The following is a 26,243-nucleotide window of genomic DNA, read 5'->3' on the forward strand; positions in this document are numbered from 1 at the left end:
AATAATTGGCAGAATTCAGAACACATGTGCTGCTTTGGTAGAGGTCGGTGCATTACTCATCTACTAGATTCATTTTGTTGTTCTTTTATGTATTACAAAGGGTCTACTAGATGTTTCATCCATACTAACACGTTCAATCAGTGCTGTACAGTGCCCTCTTCTGTTGGAAGGACAACACTGCAACCCAAGGGCAATAGACTCAGGGTTCCGTGCACCATAACAGGATATTGCCTTGAAATGTTTTTTACTCAGATAAACATTACAGGCTGTGATGTATAGTGTAAACATCACACGTTTACCACAGGACCTGCCATTACAAACATGCACCAGACTGAAAGGATCACCTAACGTTTAGCTGCGACATTGAAAGCCCATCTGTTCAGAATAAAATCAAATATAACTTCTGGTTCTGATTCTGTAAATCAATAAACAAATCCTTCCCTTGTTTTCCTAACCACTCAATGGCATTCAGCAGAGCATCCTTTAATGGTAAATAAAGAGACAGGCAGAACATACCGTGTCAAAAATACAAAGGTTTATTTAGATATTTGGAAGGAAAAAAAGGCTCCCACATAACACTGTTTATTCATTAAATATAAGCAGATATAAAACGTGTCATAGAAAAGCATTAGAAATCTAAAAACTAGGTGTTTCCCTGGGAGTAAACTTGTAGTGTTTACGTGTGTTGTTGGTAGTGTCAGTCACACAGGTTAAGGCACATACACATTTTGAAGCACTAGTGTTTTAAATAGGGGGGGCTCTGCATTGGGACCCGAAGTTAGAGTAGGCTGTGAGTGTGTGGAGTGTATGTTGATAAAGCATCGGTTCTAAACATCGGGTTCGGGGACCACCAGGAGGTCCAAATGGACCCTTACGGGTCTGTAACAGAGTAACATTTTTACACAAATTAACAGAGAATTTTGCCACTGTAAAAATACATGGTTGTACAATGGTTGTTCACACACAGACCCGTAAGTGTCAGTGGATTAAAGTCACCCTTTATTGGAAACTTGGATCACAGTATGGCTCTCCTCATCCATACTGTGAATCACACAGGGGATATTACTATAGGGAAGTTTTTGGTATGGATGAAATAGTCCTGAGCAACGAGGCAGGTGGAGACGTCAAGACCTCCGACAGGTCAAGATCTAGCACGGCTCCAACAGCGACACACGCGACTCCAAAAGTGACGATGCGATTTAAAATGCAGTCATAAAAGCATCCTGATCCCACAAGACTGCCTGGCTTCCTTCAATTCATGAGCGCTTTAGTTTGCGGTGGAAAGGTTGAAAAACGAGTAAGCAGGTAAAAACAATACGTCGTCACTGTCGGACAGAAACCTAGTATCTCCGTATTTATTAAATAAATTAATACTATTTATTGGTGATCCTTTAAGCACTTAAAACACTATTTTATAATACTTTGTCGTACGAGTGTCACACGAAAATAACCAATCTATAAATAGATTCTTTATATGATGTTGACATACTCAAAATAGGGACGCCAGGTTGAAAGTCTGTCTGTGGTTGTTATATTTAACCAATGAAAAGTATTAACAGGAGCTTGTGACTAAATACTGTAATTACACTGGATCCATTGGAATTTCCATTTCCTGAAAAGTAAGAGTTTCGAACATACAATGTTTCCGCCCGACAGCAATAACATAAAATATTCTGTACTGTAGTCTTATTGCGCCTCCTGGTAAACATGTAGAGAATAGCAGTGATACGGAGCCGTCTAGGTGACGTGGAATAGACAGGTGTGTCTCGTTAAATAACATAGTAACGGGTATTGGGAACCAATACTGGAGGATCAATGAGAGCAGCCCTTACACAGGGATAGGGATACTGGAGGACTGATCAGCTTCAAACCAGGGATCAATTTACGTACGTTTCTCGTGTTGACGATTAGAGCTAATGATACAATATACCCAATGTCACAGTGAAGCTGAGGTCAAGCGAGGGGGAAACGATTACTGGTCAGAATGTGTTACGTTTAGTGTGGGTAGGTTCCTCCCCATCCTGCTTTACAGTATGGACTTTTCACTGACATTGGTACTGCTGGTACATTTGGTTCACAACATCATCTCTAAGTTAGTGGTTCTCAACCTTTTCTGGATCAGGGCCCACTTGAAAATCTCAAAAAGGCGTTCGCGTTTTTCGACTGCCGTTGTTAAGTGGTCGGATGTTAAACAGTATCACAATGAAAACTCACTATAGGTTTTTAAGTACAAATACTATGACCAAATACCATGACCATTTGTTTGACATAATACCGTATATAGTGTTTTGTATGTAGTGTTTTGTCAATTATTTGGGGGCCCACATGTTGAAAACCACTGATCTTAGTGGAAATGACTTGGCGATGGTGGTGCTTTGCTTATAATTATCCTAAAATTTACACCTGTAAACCTGTACAACATTCATTCATTCATTCATCAAGGTGCCTTTCAGTCTCAGCAACAATAAATGGGAGGTATTACAGGGGGGGAGGGAACAAACAAACAGTTTCATATAAAACATTAATGGATAAATATAAAACATATATCACAAAAAAGGGCTATAAATCCCACAAAGACGATGTTTTAAAAAAAATACAAAGGAAAAAAGGAGACGCCATAAAAACAAAAAAAACAACTTCGAACTTTGGCATGCACGCATGCGTACTGTACACACTACAGGTGTGTGAAACTTCTTCCTGGTTTGGGTTGTCTGAAGACTGACCAGGGGGGCTGCCTGGAGCACAAGACCTTCACAAGAACCCCGAACTGAAAAATGACAAAAACAGAAGACAGAAACGACAAAGAGGTTTAAAACTAGAACACAAAATAATCTAATCCTTATGGCAAACATTAACAAACACTTATTTTACAATTGTAAGCTCACATTTTAGGAGCTTTTTGGGTCGATCTTTGATGTAGGCAAAAAAAGGTCACAGATTTATCTTGACCTTTAAAGAGATATAAAAGGGAATGCAAATTAGGGAAAAAGATTCAGGTTGGGGTTAGGTTTAGGATTAGACATTTAGAAGTGAGGTTTAGGGATTAGAGATAAAGAGTTATGCCTGATTTACACGTAGTTATGCGCTGGTGTCGTGCACCGGAAAATAGCCGATCTACAAGCACACCGTGTCACAGTGCGACGTGTTGTGGGCTTGTAGATTTGCTATTTTTCAGCTTTAGCCTTACGTTTTTTTGTTTTTTTTTAAATGGCATTCATAAAATTGAAGTCCTAGAAATACAAACGTGTGTAAGTGTGTGTGTGTCGTACTTCTTGCGGTCCTTGTCCTTCTTGCCGTTGGCGGTGAGGCTCTGGGCCTGCAGCAGCTGGGCGGCAGCGCGTCTCTTGTTGAAGGAGCTCTGGTCCTCATCCAGCAGCCTCTTCTTCTCCTCCAGGGCCCCCTTCTGCTCTGCATGCAGCCTCTTCAGCTGCTCAAAGCGGTTCTGCAGCTGCACACACACAAAGATTGAAAAGATGTAAGGGCATGATACCACACACACACACAGACATATCTTCACTGTCTGTTACTTTTCAGTAAATGGAAAAAAGAACCAATGTTCCAATGTAGTTATTTTAGCAACGCGTCGCATTGGCTATTTTCACTACTTTTGTTCGACACCCTTGCACGGCTAACTAGGGCATTAATCTAAGAAAAACATACAAAGTTGAAATATGGATATACAGTACAAGGTTTCTGCCTGACAGTGACAATATGCAGCCTGCTTGTCCACAGACGCCAAGCATGTTATTTTGATAGTATGTTTCCTAGACAAATGTTGGGTTTGATGATGTTTTTCCTTGAACAACCCTTACTGGTTAGTCTTGGGAAGGGCTGCGGACAATCGCGTCTCCTCCCATACACATAACCAGTCACTTCTTTACACCTGACAGTGAGGAATTTTACTTCATGCATAACACGTGTGGAGGAGCACTCTCAGTTCCATTTCCTGCCGAACATGCTAATGCATGACAGAGATTGCCCTCCCTGTCCGGCTTGCCATCAGTGAACACAGCCAATTGTGTTTGCTGGGCGTGCCCGGCCAAGCCGGATGCACCAGAGCAGTGGTTCTCAAAATGGGGTCCAGGGACACTCCGGGTTCCTTGACGGGGTTCCAAATGGACCCTTACAAGTCTAACTCTGAGAGTTATGGGGGTCTTTGCAAAAGAAGAGAACCACAGCACCAGAGGATATGAAGCACTATGGTGGTGGGCAGGAACTTTACCCTTGCGCCATCCGTGGGGAGATTTCTTAATGGAGCAGCAATGCTTCCCGCCCCCATTGTCGTACATCCACACACTCAAACCACTTGCCGCTTCCCTGCACATGCTAAAAGGGATTTTTTTCTCACCTTCAGTGCTCCAGGGATACATAAGCAATGGATTTTGAGATAGAGGTATGGACAGAGATTAGCGAGAACAAAACACATTTTGATTAGGATTCTAAGGGAGAGCAGCTGATGACGTTTCAGACTGGCTAAGGGCATTGACGAGAGATATCGAAGGCTTTCAAAGCCTACTTTTCAAAGCAATTGTCAAAAGCTATTGTTCAAGGTTAAGCTAGATCTCAAATGCTGGAAGGACTTGTGTCCATCACTGATAGGACAAAGAATCAATGTAATTCAGATAAAGGACATTCTCCCAAATTTAACTTTGTTTCAATGTCTGCCCTTAACCAACCCTATATACTTAGTTGTTCAAGGGGAAAAAAGTATAAGGTCAACTAAGTATATGTATATCGTAATGTGTATGTACAGTATGTATACATGTACGTACTTATGTATGTATGTACTATGTTATGTATATGCGTATGTATGAATGTGTGAGTCCAAGCACCTCTCTCTCTGCGTCTTTGAGCTCGGCCTCCTTCTCCTTGACTCTCTGGACAAACATCTGTCTCATCTCCTCCTCTCTCCTCTGCAGGTCCCCCAGGAACTCCTGCCGTTTGGCCTCGTATGTCTGCTGCAAGCTGCACACACACACACACACACACACAATTTCAAAGTGAAATATGACAACAGAGGACAGAGCAGCAGGTGTGTGTGGGTTAGTGTGTGAGGGTGTCTAACCTGACAGGTTTGCACTCGGGGCCTGTGTCTTTGAAGCCCATCTCTTCTAGCTTGCATCGGCGGTAGAGCTCATAGTGTCGTGTGTGTGTCTGTTCACGCAGGTCCTCCATGTTGATGCAGATCAGCATCTCCCTCAGCTTCACAAAGTCACAGTGGTTTTCATTCTCCACTGACACACACACACACACACACACACACACACACACACACACACGTTAGCACTTTACACAAATATGTTCAGCATACAAACGGTATCAGTATTTCAAAGACCTAAATGTTTGTTAAAACACTTTTTTTCAAATTATATATATATAGAAAAATTATGTGACGTTGACAAATGGCTCTTATTTGGTGTAATAAAAATCCACTGCATGTGCTTCCCTGCTGTATTGTATGCTATTTGTAAGAGAATAAGAGATTTGTGATAAAGTCTTTATTACTTATAAGCCCAATAAAAAAAAAATAGCATAAATAATTTAATATTTTTGTTATTGAAATATAATTATTTGTTTTGCCAAACATACAGGCATACAGTAGCACAGTGTAATGTGCTCATTAGTACTGTAGCACTGTGCAATGTGTCAGCTGAGTGAGTTCATATCACAAATACACCTTGTCCATACTATCTGAACACTCACACAGTGAGGTGACCTACCTTGCACCACACCCCAGGGGTACTGGCGAGCCTTCACCATCTTGTTGCCCACCATCACCTCCTCCGTGCTGCCCACCACGGCGAACGGCAGGTGGCCCTGTGAACATAATGCGTCACAAATGTCAGGCCAAGTGACTGAAAAGACAGTAGGGTCACCCGTTCAAGGTCGCGAACAGAACTAACTGCTGCAGTTGAGGTCGTTCAAGGTCACTCTAACTGAACAAACTTAAGAGAAAGGCTGAACCTAGCACCTTCGTGTCATTCTGACCTCCAAGTGACACTGTACCGTTACTTTCACTGCAAAGTGTGCGCATCCTTTTATGCTAAGAGTAGTATCTGTGTGTGTGTGTGTGTGTGTGTGTGTGTGTGTGTGTGTGTGTGTGTGTGTGTGTGTGTGTGTGTGTGTGTGTGTGTGTGTGTGTGTGTGTGTGTGTGTGTGTGTGTGTGTGTGTGTGTGTGTGTTCTTCAAAAAAGAGTAGACAATTCTAATCATAGTGGCTTTTGCCAGTTAGGAAAATCAAGCGATTGTAAAGTTCCTTCTGCACACTTCACATCAAACAGCAGGTGCCGTTCAAGCTCTTGTTGACAATTAGAATTTCTATTTTAAAGATAATGGATTTGATTTGATAAGATTTTTGATCATTTTGATCGATGATTGACTCGTTTCTATTGCGATTGATTGTTGCGACACCCTTAATGCTCACGGTAGTGTGGCTGTGAGTCTGCATGTTCTCTTCTACTTATTGCAGTGTGAGAGAGAGAGTGTGAGTGTGTGTGTGTGTCCCTACATTCATGGTGGTGTTGACCTTGGCCACGGTCTCGTCGTCCAGGGGGAACTGGTATATCTGAACACCGTTGCTCACCAGCTCACTCATGATCTTAATCTTGAACTTGTGGAGTTCACTCTTGGTGATGGTGTCTGCCTTGGCAATCACTGGGATAATGTTCACCTTGAGAGAGAGACACAGACAGACACAGAGAGAGAGATAGAGAGAGAGAGAGAGTAAAAGTGTTAATACACATATTTTCTCTCTTGCATTTAGCCACTATTTTCTGGCTACATAAAATGCCAGAAAATAATATACATTTTGGCATTCCTCCCAGGTCAGTAACTCTGGAGTAGTCTTGCGTACCCAGACAAAGCAGAAGATCTCTGCCTGGTGACTGGCTACCCTTAGCTGTATCTCTTTTTTTTCTCTCCTGTATCTGACCTGTGTTTCTTCTGTACTGCCTTTGGCAACTTCCCCATGGGATCAATAAAGGTTTATCCATCTATCTATGTATTTAAATTCAATAGGAGTTACAAAAGCGGCGAGAACAGCCGCTGACAAACCTACGCCTAGTACTTTAGAAACCAACCTGTCCCAATATGTTAAACAAACAATACAAATTGTTTCCACCAAGTTCTAGCCCCTATGTCATTGGTTCTCAAAGTGGGGTCCGGGGACCCCCAGGGGTCCTTGGGGGGTAAAATGTGTTAATACAGCATCACAATCATTCCAACCACTTTAACCATATTTTATACTTTGGCTATTCAAAAATAGCAGATCTAGAAGGTCGTAGCGTGGCACTGAGCTTGTAGATCTGCCATTTTTGAAAGATCGGGAAAAATTTGTGCAAATCAAATCTGAATATGTATATTTTTGTTCAACTCAAATCTTTGCTTCTGGGGGTCCCTGGAACAAAATATTTTGAGATGGGGGTCCACGGCCAAATACATATAATTTTGGGGTCCTTGACATGAAAAAGTTTTAGAACCACTGTGCTGTTACATTTAAATGCCACCAGACGTTTCGGTAGGCAGAGATCTCTGATGGTCTGGCAACTCGAGACCAACTTATTCCATGCATCCTGTGCAGGATGCATGGAATAAAGCAAAATAAAATCCCATGACTGAAACTTTTATGGTTGTGTTCAGGTATTATCATCATTCTAAACCTATGTTGCTGCTGTTCTACATACATACAACCAGTTGAAGAAATCACAGATTGAGACTTTGACCTTTGCTTTTATGAAATGTTATATATTTCATGTTTATGGAAGATGCTTCTGAACATGTACCGGTATTCATTTCTATTGCTAGTTTGACCACTTCAAATACCATGTTTTGGTGCACGTCATAATTTCATAGAAGACATGCTGGCTTCTATGGAATCCAAATGACCGAGATCAGTCGTGGCGACTGAAAACTTTAATCCATGAGGATGTGTTGTTGTTGTCACACGCATGAGCAGCAATGGCTGTGTAATGTAGGAGAGTTGAACACGTAGCACAGAGCTCAGTTGCTATCAAACTATAGTAAATGTTGGTAGGGTTGAATTAACAAGCAAACTGTCCTTCCTCACTCTTTAGAAATCTGTCCTGTGCTGAGCGCATGGAGCTGGGGTGACTGCTGGCCCAACAGTCTATTGAGCTTTTTAGCCTGCATTCCATTCCTCTGCCTGTCTGTCTGCCTGCCTGTCTGTCTGTGTTGCCTTGAACCCGAGACAGGCTTGGGATGGAGCCCTTGTGTCTGCACATGCCTGTAGTGTACCGCACTACCGCATCTACAGCCAGATACACACACGTGCGCGCGCACACGCACTGTTTCTGAAGAAAGAAAAATGTTGCTGGTAAAAGCATACCAATAACTGTCTGAGTGACTGAATGTGTTTTCTGTGTCAGTGATGTGGTTTCAACAAATGTCTCTTTCTCTGCCTCTCTGTACAGTGACAAAGGGAGGGCTAGAGTGAGCGAGCAAGCGAGAGAGAGAGAGAAAAAGAGGAGATTGCAGCATTCCAGCACTCTTTCCACTCCATTGACATGCAAATGGCCGGGTTACGTACACTGTAGAGCTCACACAAACACGGAAAAACACACAAGTCAACACACACTCACACACACACACACAACCAACCAGAGCATGGGAAAGTGTCAGACCACCACCGGAGCAAAGGGGAAGGGCTTTGTTTAGTGGGATCGTTAGCCTTCTCAGCATCCAACCAGACATAATAATAACAGTGAGGAGAAACTCCAAAAACAACCACCACATACTCGGTCATGCCTCGCTCCCTTGCCGCAAGCTTGTAATCACTTTCCAAAGGCTATAAATGCCACTGACATTGTCAGTTGTCGCCAACTGGCAGAACGAATACAAAATAAAAAAGGTCTTGGAGCGTAATGGCAGCTTGTGTGAGTGTCTTGCCATCTCTACACAACATGCAGTCAACAGCCCAGGGCTCTCGAAATTGAGGAGCTCGCATAAAAATTAATTACGAGCTGAAGAGGTATCGGCGATAAGGGTTATTGTTTTTGAACACGTTCCCGCACAGATGCACACAAGCATACACAAACTATCTGCCAATATACACACACATGCTGCATTCAACCCGTGATGAAGACACTGGGAATGGAATGTTTCAACATCAATTGAAAACAAACAAATGAAAAGAAATAGGCCTAACTTCTGGTATGTGATCCTTGGTCCGAGACCGAGACCCTCATTTGAACTGAATTAATTTAATCATAGCTTCTTCAAAACTAAAACACGTGTGAGACAGTGACCGTTTGTGTAAAGAAAGCATACTGATTGAATTATAAAAAAGATCTGCTTCTAGCAGATCAACGCAAAAAGTGTTTAAATAGCCAGTAAGCCTCTGTAGTGTGCATACAGCTAACCCTGCTTGTGTGTAAACAGGAAGTCGGTAGAAAACACACACACAAACACACACACACACACACACACACTCCAGCCTTCCCCCTTGCGTTCTCCCACCTTGCTGTCCAGTTTTTTCATGGTGACAAGGTCCAGGGACTTCAGCGAGTGTCCCGAGGGGGAGATGAAGTAGAGGCAGGCATGGACGCGTGAGTCGTGGTAGTTGTGGAGCGAACGCTTGATCTTCAGTTCCTCCTGGAGGTAGGTCTCGAACTGACGGTCAATGTAGTCCACCACAGGCTGGTAGCTAGGGGAGGGCAGAAACATGGCTAGTTAAAGCAAATGTATACATCGTCGATCGACTGCAGGTACAACCACAGGGCTTGACATAAACTTTTGAAGAAACTGTTCCATTCACTTGTCCGGGCACAAAAGTCACTTGTCCGGACCGCTGGCGTTTTTTTTCAGGAAAAAATCAATGAGAATTGATGGATTGTCATTGATTTTTCTTTTTCAGTTATGACAATTGAGCGACTATCCTTTCTTTACCTTCATGGGAAAAAAAACTACCTTCACACCATTGACTTCACCAGGTATTACACGTGGTTTCGTTTTGGTTGTTCAAATCTCTGCTTTTTTTATTTTGCAATGGAGTGACTTTATTCAAGCGGTTGTTGGAAATATACATCACTTTGATACAGTAAGCTAAGTTTTGTTTGCTACTTTTAACCTGTCTGGTGGTAGTGGGACAAAAATGCATTTCTCCTTCAGCTCACCGTCTTGTGAGCCCTATTAACCCATTGAGACCTGTTGCTACCTATACGTTGTTATACCTTTCAATCCGGGAGCCACCTCTGTGTCTCATTAGCTGTTGCTATACATATAGTAGCATCATTTTGTATTTGTTTTTTTAGTAAGAATTTGAACATTTTCAGAAAACTATGGTTAGGTTTTAGAAGGCGTTTTTAGAATCGGCCTCAGGTCTAAATAGGTTAACGGAATGCATTGATACAAAGACTGAATGCACTACCGCATGAATCACAGGTGAATGGCCCATTCACCTGTGATTCATGCGTATGAGTCAGACATTGAAAGAGCATAAATGTAACAAAAGGACAGCTAATGAGCCCCCCTGGCCCCCACACCGTGGTAGCTGCATACAGCACAAAGCCGCTAGGAGCGTCACATCATTGTGGACAAAAAAAGTTAAACAAAGTCACAAGGGACAAGTAACATTTTTATCGAGTTGTCCTTAAACATTAATTCGATGTCCAGGACAAGCGGACAACCCTTAACACATTTACCGCCGGGCCCGTAGTTCTACGGGCCGTTAAATCCAACGGTTAAGCGCCGAGCCCGTAGTCCTACGGGCTGCGGTCTTTTCGCGCATGCGCGGTCCGGGTGCACTTTCGGAATTTTTTTGATCCACTTCCGTTTCCGGTTTGATGACAGGAAATAGAATTATTTGGGATCCGGTTTTGAAGATCACGCCCGCTCCCATTCTACAGACGAAACTGAAACTCAATTCTCTTCCTGTAGTTTTTTCTCCTCGCATTTCACTGTTTAACGTAATCCGCTCTAACTCAAACATGGATACCCCGTTTGACACGCGATCTTCACTGGGAGATACAGGGAGATCTCGCGGATGTAAACAGACCGTGTAGAGCTCAATCTTAAGGATTTTAACAAGATCTATGGCGACATGAAAAAAACAAAAAAACAACAAAAACACCTTGGCACTGGTGAGTACATTATGAGATTAACCTCTGGCGGTCGATGTGTTAATGTCGACCCCTGATTTACCACCAAAATGTGTTTGCATCCACTTGCATGGAAGGTTTGTGCTCAGTACAGACACACAACTGCTACCTCATATAACGTTTAACTCACTACATTTTCTATCGACATGTAATAAAAATACCTCCAGTCCTCAATATAAGAAAATTGTTTCATTGACCTTCACCACGCACGTACGTCACACACACACACACACACACACACACACACACACACACACACACACACACACACACACACACACACACACACACATCTCCTATCTCCTGGTGGGTTCACTGCTGGACTGGAGTGTTAAGGCCTGAACAGGACGCCGTCTTGTCCCGACTAAATGATTGCGAGATCAGATGGGTGATGTGATGTCTCATGGGTAAAAGTTGCTCCAAATACACTGCACAGACTGCAGCTGATGACCAGCTGATGGCACTGTTCTGCGCCTTCATGAGTAATATCTCTCCTTATCATAATGACTTCATAGTGAGTGCTAACGTTGACGTCAGCAAGGGGGGGGGGGGGGCGTGGCGCGCGACCTGGTAGCCGCATCCATGTTGATGGGCAGAGAGTACATAATGACGCTCTTTAGACTACAGATTGACGGTGGATATCTGTGTTTGTAAACATTAACTAGTTCTTTGCAGACACTGAAAACAGAATGGACAGAGCAAAACTCTGGCTCAACATCCGTACAAGGACAAGCTGAACAATGAGGAAGAGCAGCGTTACTTCAGCAATCTCCACATTGTAGCTCAGGCTGTAGCTGCTCAACATTTACACAGCCTGCCTACTTGTGCCTACCTGACAGACTCACAGAGTTCGAATAACAACTGACTGAAAACGGGGGGCATCGTTACCCTGTCTGGCTTCACGTGTAAATTGTGTTTCCGTGTAGATTGCGTTTCTAGAGAAGCCTTTTCAGGAGAGTCATCACTGATTGTCCAGGTCCAATTCAAAAACATTAGCGTTTTGCATATATATGCAGTTAATTGTAGTCTTTGCACGAAACCTGTTTGTCAAGAACCAGGGTCACTGTGAAGGAGCCATTGTAGATCGGCCATTTTCGGAGAAGAGATGTAACGTAGTGCTACATATGAATGACAATGTTTCAAGATTCAAGACCGTTTATTAGAAAGTTAATAATGTGCCATCCATCTCCACATCTGGAGCTGTGAGCTCCGTGATGTTGCCTCCATGCTGGAAAGCAGAACAATCTAACTCTTTTATCTACCGCATTCCCTAGACGCGACCTGTTCTGGCACTTATAAACTGAGTAAGTCTGCACCATTGTATGTAATAGCACGGAAGAGTCACTGTTTACAAGCTCCGTTATCTGTAATCTTATCAATCTTGCCGTTCTGCTGTCCTTCTACCAGCAGAATAAGTGCATTTTATAAAATAAGTACATTCATGAAGTGCCTGCATGTCTCTCTCACACACAACTTTACATACTGAATCGGGTGATCAGACCCAGCTAATGCCCGACTAGTGACTACCACCAACGTTGTGGGACACACTGCACAACAAAGGACTGATTATTGGGCATATGCGCTTCTCTACGGCCCGATCGGCCGACAACAGCTTGTTGTGTTCAGGCTTTTATACATCTCTCACATACACATGAACACACACACACACACAGACTAAGTCATCCCCCTTAATCCTCCTCCACCCACCTCTCCTGTTTGTTCATCTGGTCCCCAAAGCCCACTGTGTTGACCACGGTGAGGCGCAGCTTGACGTTGGTCTCCTGCAGGTCGTAGGTCTGAGCGTGCACCTTCACCTGGTGCTCAAAGTGGGACGATTCAAAGTTCTCAAAGTTGGTGTTGAACAACGTGTCCATCAGAGTGGATTTGCCGATGCCAGTCTCACCTGGAAGCAATGAGAGAGAGGAGAGAGAGAGAGAGAGAGGAAAAGGAAACAGATTTAGCCATTTAGCTAGTTAAAAGATCAAGCCCTATTTTATACATATTTTCAAAATAGCCGATTGACACTCTCAAATGTAACGTGTTGTGAGCTGAGCTTGTCGATCTGCTATTTTCACTATATTTTAAAATGTTTGGAAATAATGAATGACATGCCCAGAATAAGGACACCAGGACCAGGTTGAAAGTGGTTAACTCAGGGGTTAAAACAAAATGGCACAAAAATAACAAAAGCAGGGCACACCTTAAAGAACACACCTTATGTGTGAGGTCACTGAGGTGTGTATGTATCTTTGGCAGAGTTTTTGTGTCTATGTGTGTTAATTAGCACATACCTATGCAGAGGATGTTGAAGCAGAAACCCTGGCAAGTGGACTTGTTGACCAGCTGGTCTGGGAGGCTGTCGAAGCCCACGTGACCAGACAGGGCCAGTGGACGCACACCGTTATCCTAAAGAACACACGCAGTACAGTAACAAATCATAGGTTACACCATTTTTCAACATGATGATAATACACTGGTTCTCTAAATCAGTAGTTCTCAAACTTTTTCATGCCAAGGACCCTCAAATTTATATGTCTTTGGTCGAAGACCCCCCATCTGAAAAATGTGTTCCTCAGAAGAGAAGAGATTTGTTCAGAAATGTTCAAAAATAGTATATCCAACATATACATGGATAAAGTGACCCTTAGAGGTTCTGAAGTTTACAGTGTAGATTGCGGTCCTGTGATCCCAGACTAAAAATGATAAAAATGGGGTAAATCGTGGCTTAATGTATCAAACTGGGGGGACCTTGAAATTGAAAAAAAAAAGTTGAGAATGAATCACTCATTGATTTCATTGTAAACAATATTAACCAATATGAAACGTTTTTTCATTCATTTTTTGAATTATTTTGGAGTGTGGAAATGCTCGTTGGAAATCACTCAATGGTCCTGCGTACCACCTGTTTCAAAATTGAAAATAATGCAGGAGGCAGCAGGACGTCGTGTTATTGAAAACGAGCGCTTCCAAACTCCAACACTTAGAAAAATGGATCACCTGCACGGAATGTATTGACAGAAAGTAGCTGATAACATGTCTACGGTGGATCATGAAACAAAAACTTTGCAGATAGAAAAGTTCATCATTCAAGCTTTCCGTACAGCTGCAATGTTGGTGAGTTTAATGTCGTTTAATACAATCAGATAGGACTTTTCTGTTTGGATGTATGGGCTGTCAAGGCTTGGTATTGCAACTCTCGATTCCAGATATTAATAAATTTAATCTAAGAGTTGCTTGCGGCAACCTTAAACCTCGATTTTTGGTTATGCTATGAATAGCTGGCAGGATGCAATGCAGAATAGCACTGCACTTTAATACTGTTAGCTGTGTAACTGAATCAATATGAATGATGATGACTCAAACTTCCTCTCCAGCACCACTCATTTTTCTGACATGACAAGATAGTCTGCATTTCCACATAACTGTAATACTTGGGGTTATATAGGAAGACTCTCTCTCACACACACACACACACACACACACACACACACACGAAAAGAGATGATGCCTTGTTTGGCAGGCAGGCATCAGCTGGAGAGAACACTGACTGAGGTTAGCCAAGTTATCTAAACTCTCTAAAACAAACACTTATAATTCAAAAATTCCACTTTTCAAATGCAACCGTACTTAACCACGTAAGCAAGATAAAAACAGGGGGTAAAAGTTGATGTGAAAGTGTGTACTAGTAGTTTCTCGTCTACACTACACATACGTCCAGTGGTGGAAAGTAACTAAGTACATTTACTCAAGTACTGTACTTAAGTACAATTTTGGGGTATTTTTTATTTTACTGGAGTATTCCCAGTTTTCAGTACTTTTACACTACATCTCAGATCCAAATGGTACTTTTTACTCCACAACAATAATTTGAAAAATGTAGTTACTAGTTACTTTGTTGATTTTGATTATTATTACAAAACATACATTAACCACTTCAGCCCCATATACATTTCGGCCATTTGAAAATAGTCGATCTACAAGCTCACAATGCGTCGAGCTTGCAGATCTTCTAATTTCAAAAATATTTGTATACATTTTATACATTTGAAAACTTGTGAAATGGGACGTTATGCATAATGAGTGCTTTTACTTTTGGTATTTTTAGTACATTTTGATACCAATAATTTTGAACTTTCCCCCAGTACATTTTGCACACGGGACTTTTTCTTATTAACAGAAAGAAATACGTAATCTGTATTTCTACATTGCAGTATTGATACTTTTACTTAAGTAAAAAATGTAGAGTAGTACAGTACTTCTTCCACCACTGCTGGTAGCATTAGCTACAACTAGCCCCCTAGCTGTTGGTGCAGGACACTCCCTGTCCCCATTGAACCGTCCGTCTGTCAACAATAAAGTCATTTATCAACCAGAAAGAGGACAAATACTCACCGGCTGTCGCGCTACGTCGGAAGAAGCCATAGTTTTACTTAAAAACAAACAGTATTGGTGGTTAAATGGGGGCCGAAACTACAACAACAACAACCAGGGAGAGAGAACGTACTAAGTTCTTCTTTCAGAACGATTCTTCAACTCAGAGTGGTCTCATCCTGTGTTGCCAGATCTTGTGTGAGAAAAATAAGCAACCATGTCTATGAAAACAAGCCCAAAAGAAGCAACTAGGGCTAGGCCATTTGAGCGCTGTATGGATTCACTGTATCCAGGATAGGTGGGCACTAGGGACATCTGGGCACCTCAATGTAAAATTGGCTATTTTTTCCAAAATGTTGATAAATAAAATAAGTAATGTAAACAAAGTATACAACATGTGAACATGCGCGGTACATCATTATAATAATAATAATAATAACAATAATAATAATAGATTTGTAAAGTATACATGATATGAACATGCACGGTACATCATTATCAGACTTGATTTTATCCTTCATCCTCTTGTTTATGCCCCAAAATTACTGGATATACAGGTTTTGTAGCAATTGTAGAAATACAAGCCCAAAGTCGCTTATAATAAGCGAACATGGCAACCCTGGCCTCATTCAGGCTGACGTAGACAAACTGAGACCACACCAACACGCTCAGGAATTAGGGGACAACTTCAGTTTCCCAAGTGTAGTTTTAAAAGTAAAAAATGCAATAAAACACGAATGAATCTTCTCTTGCAAAAACATTAAAGAAGAGTTCATTGGAAATAGATGTATTTTTTTGAATTATTAAGTAGTTTACGTTATAACTATGTGATTGACTTTATTGACACCTCCCCCTCCGTCATTCTACAATAGTAGAGCTCAGATGGGAACGGCTGCCATGATGGCTCAAGGGGGTATAATAATAATAATAATAATAATAATAATAATAATAATAATAATAATAATAATAATAATAATAATAATAATAAAAGATAACAATAATAATAACAATAACAAAAAAATACAATTAGGCCACATGAGCACTTTAAGCCTGTATACATCAGCTATTTGAAAATAGCCGATCTACAAGCTCACAACAGGTCGCGATGGGATGGCGTTGTGAGCTTGTAGATCTGCTATTTTCAAAGAAAAATCTTGGGAAAAAAGTGAAAATTGTGGAATTGTGGCTCAAAGCAGGGCGACTGGAGAGAATAATAATAATAATAATAATAATAATAATATTAATAACAATAATAACAACAACAACAATAATAATAATAAATACTTCTATTTTAATAATAATAGTAGCAATAATAATAATAGCAATAATAATAATACAAATAATAATAATAACAATAATAATAGCAATAATAATAATGATTATTTTTTTATATCAATTAAATTCAATAAATCGCAGAGCCAAAATGGAGACTCAGGAGCAGCGGTTTCACACTCTATGTTTCACATCCATAAGAGGAAAGGGGCGTGCCGCGTGGTGGATGCTTATTTTAGAGTTGCCATTTTACGCCCCCTGTAGGCTGTCTGCACGCAACACTCACCACTTGTGTTGTTCCCCTCGGAGGAGGAGAGGAGAGGACAGGAGGAGGAGGAGGATGAAGAAGATGCTGTCATCGACCCACACCAAAGGCAAACACTCGGCACGGAACGGAACCTGCACGCCATGACGCGACTACTGTCATTTTGACACGTTGTGTTGGATCGTTGTTTTCTGGATCGTTGTGACGCTCCCCTCATGAATCACGATGGCCTCCGAATGTACGGAGCGAGCCGTGCTGGAGTTCCTGACGGAGCGGGGAGGGAGGTGCAAGCAGATGGAGCTGATCGATCACTTCGAGTCCATCTGGAAGAGCGACTCGTCGATGGAGACGATGGACCGAGAGACGCTGCGGCGCACCGTGGACGGCGTGGCCGTGGTGGCGCTGGAGAACGGCGTGAAATACGTCCGGTTGAAGAGGCAGGTGGAGGAGGACGAGGAGGAGGAGTGCGTGGATTCGGTGATGATGGATGGGGATGGCCGTGGTGATGATGGAGGAGAGGAGGAGGAGGAGGAGGAGGAGTGCAACGGCAACGGCGATCAGCTGTCAGTGACAGCTGATCGTCCCGGAGAAAACGTCAACAACAAGGCATCATCAGACAACTACGTCAATGGGAACCCCGATGGCAAGGACCATCAGACACTCGATGACAAGGACATTGTTGTTGGCCTGGACAATGACGGGCAATCGAACGGCAACGAGCGGCCCCTCATAGAGGAGGAACCCACTATGGTGTCTCCGAATGAAGCGACCACTGGTGGGACCCCTTCCACCGGAGGAGGAGGAGGAGGAGGAGAGGTGAAGCTCAGGAGGAGGAGAGAGTCGGCTCCTGCCATAGGGACAGAGCTTGACCTTCATCACCACCACCACCACGTCCACCACGGTGGTCAGGTGAGAGGGGGCCGCAGGGTGTCCAGAGGGTCCCAGCGGGCCCTGCTGAGCGGCGGGCTGTCCGAGGACAGCGCCTGGGAGGGACTGGACCCCGGCGGGGACAGCAGCAGCACGCCCAAGGGCAGCCGCAGGAACTTCATAGAGCTGATGATGAGCAGCTCCCCTCAGGTCAGATTATACACCATTGGTTCTCAAAGTGGGGTCCGGGGAGTTGAGTCAGGGGTCCTTGGGTGGGTTCCAGGGGGTCCCCAGCAAAATGTGTTAATGTAGCATCACGATAACTGTAACCACTTTAACCTTTTATACTTTGGCTATTCAAAAATAGCAGATCTACAAGCTCATAGCACGGCACCGAGTGCCGTGCTATGAGCTTGTAGATCTGCTATTTTTGAAAAATCGTGAAAGTTTGTGCAAACCTTCTTTGAATACATATTTTTTAAAAGCGAACTTTTGTAACTCAAATCTTTACTTCTGGGGGTCCCTGGAACAACATATTTTGAGATGGGGGTCCGCGGCCAAATACATATCATTTTGGGGGCATGACATGAAAAAGTTTGAGAACCACTGAGATACACAATGTGACTCTCTGACGCTTTACCCGTCTCTCTCTCTCCTTTCTCTCTCTCTCTCTCCCTCTCTACTTTCTCCCTCTCAAAAATCTAATATAACATTACATATAGTCTATTAATCTACGGTAGAACTGAGTGTGTCGTGTCCCCCTATAGGTGCGGAGGTCTCTGATAAACCGCGGTGGCTCGCGGCTGCGCGACTCGGTGAGGAGCGGCGACAGCGACTCGGCCTCGCTCCTCTCCTCGTCGGCCACGGACGAGGACATCGCCTCGGTCACCCTGGACCCCCTGGAGCACGAGTGGATGCTGTGCGCCTCGGACGGCCTGTGGGACAGCCTGCAGCCGCTGCTGGCCGTGGAGCCCGGCCTGGTGGCCAAGAGGGACTTCGTGACAGGCTTCTCCTGCCTCCACTGGGCGGCCAAGCAGGGCAAGGCCGAGCTGCTGTCCCAACTGCTGGCCTTCGCCAGGGACAGCGCCCACCACGTGCACGTGGACGTGAACGTCAGGTCCGGCGCCGGCTACACGCCCCTACACCTGGCGGCCATGCACGGACACACACAGGTCAGTGGCAGAGGTGGGCTGCCGGTGGAGACTAGCTCTGAGGGTGCAAATGCATGCCCGTGAGAGAGCCGTCAGCCGTTTTTGAATAGCCAATGTATAAAATATGGTTAAAGTGGTTAAAATGAATGTGACGCTATTTTAACACATTTTGCTGGGGACCCCCTGGTACCCCCCCCCTGATACCCCCCCCCCCCCCAAGGACCCCTGAGGACCCCACTTTGAGAACCAATGACCTAGAACAATGATTGTGTCATTGCCCTCTACCTGGCTGCTTTGCATAACATTAGGCTACTCAAGAAAAGCCATGGAATTGAGTGCGTTACATTCCTCTCACAATGAGAGACAATTGGTCTGTGCGAAAGGGGATTGATTTAATCATCACCCCAATCCGTACAAAGTTACTGGTTAAACAGGTATCAGCCTCGATGTTCATCAACCTATAGATGACTGGGACCCTACAGATTATGTGATAACTTGGCTGAGATCCCATCGCTTAGCTTGAGGACCCAAGAACGAGAGCTGCACCAGACACTCACGAGGTTATCCCTGTCATTCGAGTAAAGACAAGTTGTCTGATTATTTTAAAGTAGCCTACTTATGTGTGGGTGAGTCTATGTAAAGGGCTTTCATATCAAACTAAAAGGAAAATGATTGTTACAAAAATAAAAACAACAAATTAACAATGCAACTAAATAATAAGAAATATAATTACATAAAAAGAAACTGGTTTTCCATCACATATGTTGCATACAGTATTTCATCTAGCACTGCAGCTGAGCAGCTATGTGCACGTGCGTGCGGGTGCATGTGCTCGTGCACGTGACGTCGTTACAATAGAGCTCCACTAGCTCAAACATCCACAGCACACCCCTGGTCAGTGGGATTGCGGGGTGTGTTGTTCTCCCTGGTCTGCCTGACACCAGACTCTTCGTATGGTCTTCTGATTGGTTAATTTGACCTTAAAGATGCAATGCATTGTGAGCTTGCCTTGTAGATCTGTTATTTTCGGTGCGAGACATGGCGTGCAGTCCTCACCCACCTTTAGGCTATGATTCATGTTTTGAAGTATCCCAATGTCGAGGTCGAGTTTGTCCGAAATGAATCCTCTCTCACATTGACTTCATATCATATAACATATATTTATTCTATATTTACGTTGTGCCGACCCGTTGCAGCTCGGCACAGTTTTGGGATAATGTTGCAAGTGGTTGCAAGTTGCAAATCATTGGTGTGGACTGGGCTTCTCATAGTTTACACTATACATTTCAAAGGATCGCAATGGAACTAAGCTTTTAGCTTTCTTGCGTTTTTTACTTTTACAGTGTTTTTTCTATTATGCCATTGTCAATAAAGATGCCTAATCTAATCTAATGCACTCACCGGGTTACTTTTGTCATGACAGTTTGCCTGTAGTGCCCAGGTACTGCAGACAAAAATGAGCTTGTTGCAATGTTTCTCGTAAAGATAAAAATGCTGTTGCCTTTAGAATTCTTCTTCTTGCGTATGTCATCAGATCCTCAGCTCCGTTGCAGCAAGCCAGTCCAGCGTTTCGTCATCCAGGTTCATCAGGCCTAGGTCGCCATGTGGTGGGCGGTGTTTCGGGCAGCTGGTCATGATGTGTTCCACAGTCTGTAGGGGGTCTCCACATTCACAGTGGGCACTGTCCGAGAGGCCCCACCGTTGCATTGCCTTTAGAATTAACCTTGCGTCACCAGACTTTCCACCTCGAAGGAACCTGGTATTCGTTCCAAACTGGAACGTGTGATCCGGTCTAGATCACGCCTACTGGTTCCGGTTGCTGGTTCCGTTTTTTTCGGCACCGCTTTGTTTTGGTTCCCCCTGTTAGTTTCCCCAATCCCCATTTAAATGCTAAATCGAGTATAACTACTAGTTTAATCTCGCCAGTCGCTACGAGTTGGAATAAAAGATGGATATACCGAACAAACTATTCCTATAAACTAAACTACGCCGCATCAAGGGTTTTATTGGGTAGGCCCTAAAATTATGATGCCCTTGATCGCGGGGAATTATTTTGGGTGATACCGGCACACCTTGGTTCCGGACGCCTGATGACGCAAAGTTTTTTCCACTCCCGACCGGATCAGAAACCCGAAAATGGTATTGATCCCAGGCTACTTTAGAATAGAGGGATTCTCCCGTGAAATGTTGACTAAAACTGTGTGTGTGTGTGTGTGTGTGTGTGTGTGTGTGTGTGTGTGTGTGTGTGTGTGTGTGTGTGTGTGTGTGTGTGTGTGTGTGTGTGTGTGTGTGTGTGTGTGTGTGTGTGTGTGTGTGTGTGGTGAATGACAGGTGGTGCGCGTGCTGCTGTCAGACTGGGAGGCGGACCCCGAGGTCAGGGACTACAGCGGGAAGCGTGCCATCCAGTACCTCCCCGCGCCGCTCGTGGCCAACCTGCAGGAGGAGGGCGTGGTCACGTCGCCGGGGTCGGAGTCCGACACGGAGAACGCCGAGCTGGGCAGCGGGGGCTGGGGGGGTTGGAGCTGGCGGAGAGTGCTCCGGCTCCTGAACCCGCCCGCCGAGGAGGCGGCGGGGGGAGACGGGGCCAGCGGGGCGGCAAAGGCCAAGGGGGGCAGCATACAGAGGAAGTCGTCCCTGAGCCGGCTGAACGCGCGGCTGCACCGCGGGCGCCACCGTGCCCAGATCATCCACAGCACCTCCTTCAGGGAGTCCTGGGAGGTGGACAGGGGAGACGACCTGCCCGCCAGCCCCATGCGGCCCAGGCCTCTCTCCAACCTGTTTGGCTGATGCTCCAGTTCAGATGTGAAGTAAACGTAGCTATTATTCAGAGGATTGGTTTAACACCCATTCAATCCGGGAACGCATCTCTGTAATTTTAGATGTCTTTGGCTATTCAAAAATAGCAGATATACAAGCTCATAGTGCGGCACCGAGTGCCGCAAATCTTTGAATATATATATTTTTTAAAGCGAACATTTGTAACTCAAATCTTTGCTTCTGGGGGTCCCTGGAACAAAATATTTGACAAATGTTTGCTTTAAAAAATATATATTTAAAGATTTGCACAAATTGTCAAAAAAAATAAAACAATTGCCAAAGAAATCAAAAAATTACACAGATTCTTTCCCAGTCTAAATGGGTTAAGACATAATACTCTTCCTTATCAGTGGGACTCTCTAATCAAGGGTTTTTAGTTTCCTACTCAACAGCTTTTTAATATCCTATCTATGCGAGTTTTTGGTTTCAGGGCTAGGGGTCTGTGAAACCAGCGGATAGCAAGGAAATGACTTGCTCTCTGGCTTTCACACCTCAATGGAAACGGTTCTAACCCACGGAAATGTAGAAGCAGGCCGGGGTCACATGCACTTTTCACTTTGGTTTTGACTCACGGAAGAAGGAGTGGAACACAGCTGTGAAAACAGTGTTTCAGATTCACAGTGTTTTCCAAAACCATTTTTCCTATTTGCAGTGAAGAACCTTTATATATACATCTCATTTTATAGATTTTAGTCTCCATTTTGAAGGAAGATTTTTCTTAATTAATTAATATAATGTCAATGAAACTTTTTATTTTATTTAAAACAGTAGTTGCTAGTACAGTAATTGAACATTTCTAACCATAACATTATTTCAATTTTTTATGACCTTTGAATATGCACTTGTCACTTTGAATGTATTAGTTGAGAATGGAATGGAACTTGGTCTAAAGTAAACCATGACAGCTAACTATGTGGTTATGATCCCCTGACTCTCATAATCATCACGTTCCCGTAACTGAACGGGTTTGTGTTTGTATTCCACAAGGAGGAATGGGGAGATTAACTGTCCATTTACTTAAATGATTTATATGTAAAATACCAACATTAGAATATTGTTGTTTACTTAAACCCTTCATATTTCAAGGCATGTTGATCGTGTATTGAGGTTTTCCACTGAAGGGGTGTAAAGGGGGTTGGGGTGGAGTTAATGGGTGTAGTTAGCCGTGTGGAAAAGCCTGGTGACGCGAGGTTAAGTTAGCCTGTCAAGTTACACAGATGGGGGATTACTGCCAGCCAGGCAGTCATAGCCTTTTAGCTGAATATATTTCTAAAGATGCTGGATGAATTACATAATCTCACTGTTTGACAGATGGGAAGCACAGGGTGGTCTGTTATACCGTGTTGCTTAGATTTCTCACAATGACCGTAGCATACCTCAGAAACTCTGGCCCACTGGCTGTCTGTTACACAATCATTTTGTTCAACTGGTTTATTTGTGTTTTTTCCAGTATAATTCCATAGGCTACAGTGCTATGTATAGCCAAGGATTTATTGTGATCTTTAAACCACATTCCCAGTCATGTCAAACCTTTGGGGATTTAACTGAGCTTAATGGCTGAATCTTGTAGATGGATTGATACTGTAACTTCCTGATGCTTCCTAGATTTCCTGAATGTAACATTAGTGTTTGAGACTGTAAATGTCCCACCAAAAAAAAAGAAATACGGCTTGATTTAACTGTATGGTGGACGGACTTCTGATATTGTAAGAAATATTATTGAGAAATAAAGCCTGACGGGGTGATGCAGGACCTTGATGTGAAGTGGAGGGGTCTTGAATCACCCCGAAGGGGTTTAATGACCGCCTTGCTGTTCATTATCCTGTTTATTACACGGCTACTAAATGAGGGAAACCAATAGTTTGACATAAATAACAAAAATATTATAGTTATTTAAAAAGGATTTAACCCCTATATCCTTAGTTAACTGGAGTCCCCCAGGGGTCTATATATTACTGTACACCCCATGCTGTTTTCACTCTACACTAAATATCTTCCCCCCAGAATTGGGACTAGGGTTGAAGTGGTAAATTGTTTGCCACTAAAGAAAGTAGTCCATTAGAGTGTACAGACAGAATGGTCTGTTATTGAGCACAGCTGTCTGCTATTGAGAAATAACGAGCATTCAACCAAGCCGTGTAATAAGCAAATGTATTGTACAGATGTACTTGTCGTCACTTTTTTTCCAGAATGTGAATGCTGTGCACTGCCTGCTTCCTTTTGATGTCTAAATCATATGTCTGTCTTGTCTGTCAAATACTGTGATACTTATATGATGTGAAAGACACTGTTACTGAGCCATGGTCATCTCTTACTGCCTCGTTTTCCTCTCTTATTTGTGTTTGGGAAATAAAGCAATAATTGCTAAAGAAAAAAAAAAAACGCAGACAATCATTCTGTTGAGCTGCACAACCACAACGCAATTACAGTCAGTTGTGTAAAGTAACTGAGTATATTTACTCAAGTACTGTACCTTTTGTACTGTACAATTTTGAGGTGCTTTTACTTTATTGGAGTATTTCCAATTCTACTCCACTACATCTCAGAGGCAAATATTGCACTTGTACTCCACTACAATGATCTGAAAACCTCTGATATAAATTATTACATTATAAAACATACATTAAAACTTTAGCCCTATTTTAAACCTAGGCTATTTAAAAATAGCAACAACCTAGGCTGTTTGAAAATAGCAGATCTGCAATCTCAGATCTACAAAAATAGCAGATCTACAATCTCACAACAGTGCGACGTGTTGTGAGTTTGTAGATCTGCTATTTTCAAACATTTCAGTACTTTTACTTTTTCCACTTTAAGTACATTTTGATACCAATACTTTTGTACTTTTTTTTACTCAAGTCAATTTTGAATTCCGGACTTTTACTTGTAACAGAGTACTTCAACATTGCAGTATCGATACTTTTACTTAAGTAAAACATTTGAGTTCTTTTCCCACCACCGATTACAGTTATGGACGGCAAACAGACTGCGTTGTACAAGAACCATGTTACCATGCTAAACAAAGTCACGCCCACACACAAAAGGCCAAAATGAAGCAGGCTGTTTCATCTGCCTACCGTTCATAATGAGACTGAGCGATTGTGCTTGCCTGCTGGGGCTGAATAATTGATGAAGTGATGACCCCAGTGCCATTGCTGTCATTTAGTAGCCATCACATTCTATACACAGGCTGGCCCGTGAAACACTGCCCCACAATAAACTCTCACTCTGCACCTGTTCTGTGTGTGCATGCACACCAAGCATTAAGCAAACTCAGCGTGTGTGCTTATGTTACTGTTACCAACCTGGCGTGTACCTATTTTTGGGCATGACACTAATAGGTGCATATCCTTCAAAGAAGTTTCTTTTGTTTATGTAGTGAAAATAGACCTACAAGCTCTCAACGCATTACTCTGCTATATTTCTCATGACAAAGCATATAGGGCTTAAAGGAATAGTTCACCCAAAAAACGACTTATTTTCTATCAATTACACACCCCATGAAGCCTTGAATTCATGGAGATTTTTTTGTTTTTGTCGCATTCCTAAGCCAATAATTTGATGACCGGTGGACTCTCCAGTAGGAGACTCAATGAATCATTACTATAGCAGTCAGAAAGCAAGGATAAAATGATAGTTTCACTTTTCAAATATGATTCCCAGTCCATATGCAACTGTCCTCAGTCTCCTCACCCTGCTAACACAGTAGCCTACAGTTGTGTAGTTTTAAATGTTGGGCATTTTAGTTAGGCCTTCTTTCTAAGAACAGGATGTGCAAAATACCACCCAATATAACGGATCAACATAACAGTAGCAAGTACAGTGGTAAGACTGGGAAAACTAAAGGAACTAGAGCAGTCAACCTTTTCATTTCAAGGACCCCCAAATTAATATGTATTTGTCCGCAGAACCCCATATGAAAAAAGAAAATGGTGCCAGGGACCCCATACAAGATTTGTGTTGTTAAAATGTTTCAAAAAATATAAACAAATACAAATAGCTGATGTATACGTTTAAAATGGTTAATCTGGTGATGTTTATGCAATATAACTGATTTTCCCGGGGACCCCCCTGGAACCCCACTGGAACCCCCTCAAGGACTCATGGGGGTCCGGGGACCCCCATGAGTCTTTGAGGACCACTGAACTAGAGATTGTTCTTCGAGGCAATGGAAACAAGGCCTAGAATCGTGTTTATAACCACACAGCTCCAAATGTCCCGAAGCTCTGCTGAGGCCACTGTCTGTATTTGTTATGTCATTGAACCAGAACCACACAAACTAACTAAGCGATCAGAATTCATTTCCACAGGCTTGCACGGATGAACGCCAAAGTGTTTGTGTCACAAAACATTTAGCATTCATGGATTCATTGTATTTGTTTATTG

The 26,243-nt window shown here is 43.0% G+C and overlaps 2 protein-coding genes across 4 annotated transcripts; one reads left to right on the forward strand and one right to left on the reverse strand.

The window, feature by feature from the left end:
* Positions 1–513: 513 nt before the first annotated feature.
* septin10 (septin 10) lies at positions 514–15,648 on the reverse strand. 3 transcript variants are annotated; one of them, XR_013934921.1, is made up of 11 exons: positions 15,507–15,648; positions 13,406–13,520; positions 12,822–13,017; positions 9,475–9,661; positions 6,509–6,670; positions 5,721–5,817; positions 5,066–5,234; positions 4,833–4,965; positions 3,270–3,448; positions 2,130–2,767; positions 514–2,086 (listed from the first exon to the last, which is right to left on the reverse strand). XR_013934921.1 is itself a non-coding variant. In XM_080456498.1 (10 exons), the coding sequence occupies exons 1-10, from the start codon at positions 15,534–15,536 to the stop codon at positions 2,752–2,754; spliced, it is 1,284 nt and encodes a 427-aa protein (XP_080312624.1). In that variant the 5' UTR covers positions 15,537–15,648; the 3' UTR covers positions 514–2,751. The 3 variants fall into 3 exon arrangements, 1 of the variants encoding a protein (XP_080312624.1); XR_013934922.1 differs by adding an exon at positions 2,886–2,949 and having other exon boundaries at positions 514–2,767; XM_080456498.1 differs by having other exon boundaries at positions 514–2,767.
* A 1,599-nt stretch (positions 15,649–17,247) lies between these two features.
* sowahca (sosondowah ankyrin repeat domain family Ca) lies at positions 17,248–21,949 on the forward strand (the record flags this gene model as incomplete). The annotated part of the gene is made up of 3 exons (XM_080412430.1): positions 17,248–18,099; positions 18,657–19,061; positions 21,372–21,949. The coding sequence occupies 3 exons, from the start codon at positions 17,248–17,250 to the stop codon at positions 21,825–21,827; spliced, it is 1,713 nt and encodes a 570-aa protein (XP_080268556.1). The 3' UTR covers positions 21,828–21,949.
* Between the last annotated feature and the right edge of the window lie 4,294 nt (positions 21,950–26,243).

This window comes from Gymnoscopelus braueri (genome assembly GCF_963280865.1).
Source record: "Gymnoscopelus braueri genome assembly, chromosome: 18".
Lineage (NCBI taxonomy): Eukaryota > Metazoa > Chordata > Actinopteri > Myctophiformes > Myctophidae > Gymnoscopelus > Gymnoscopelus braueri.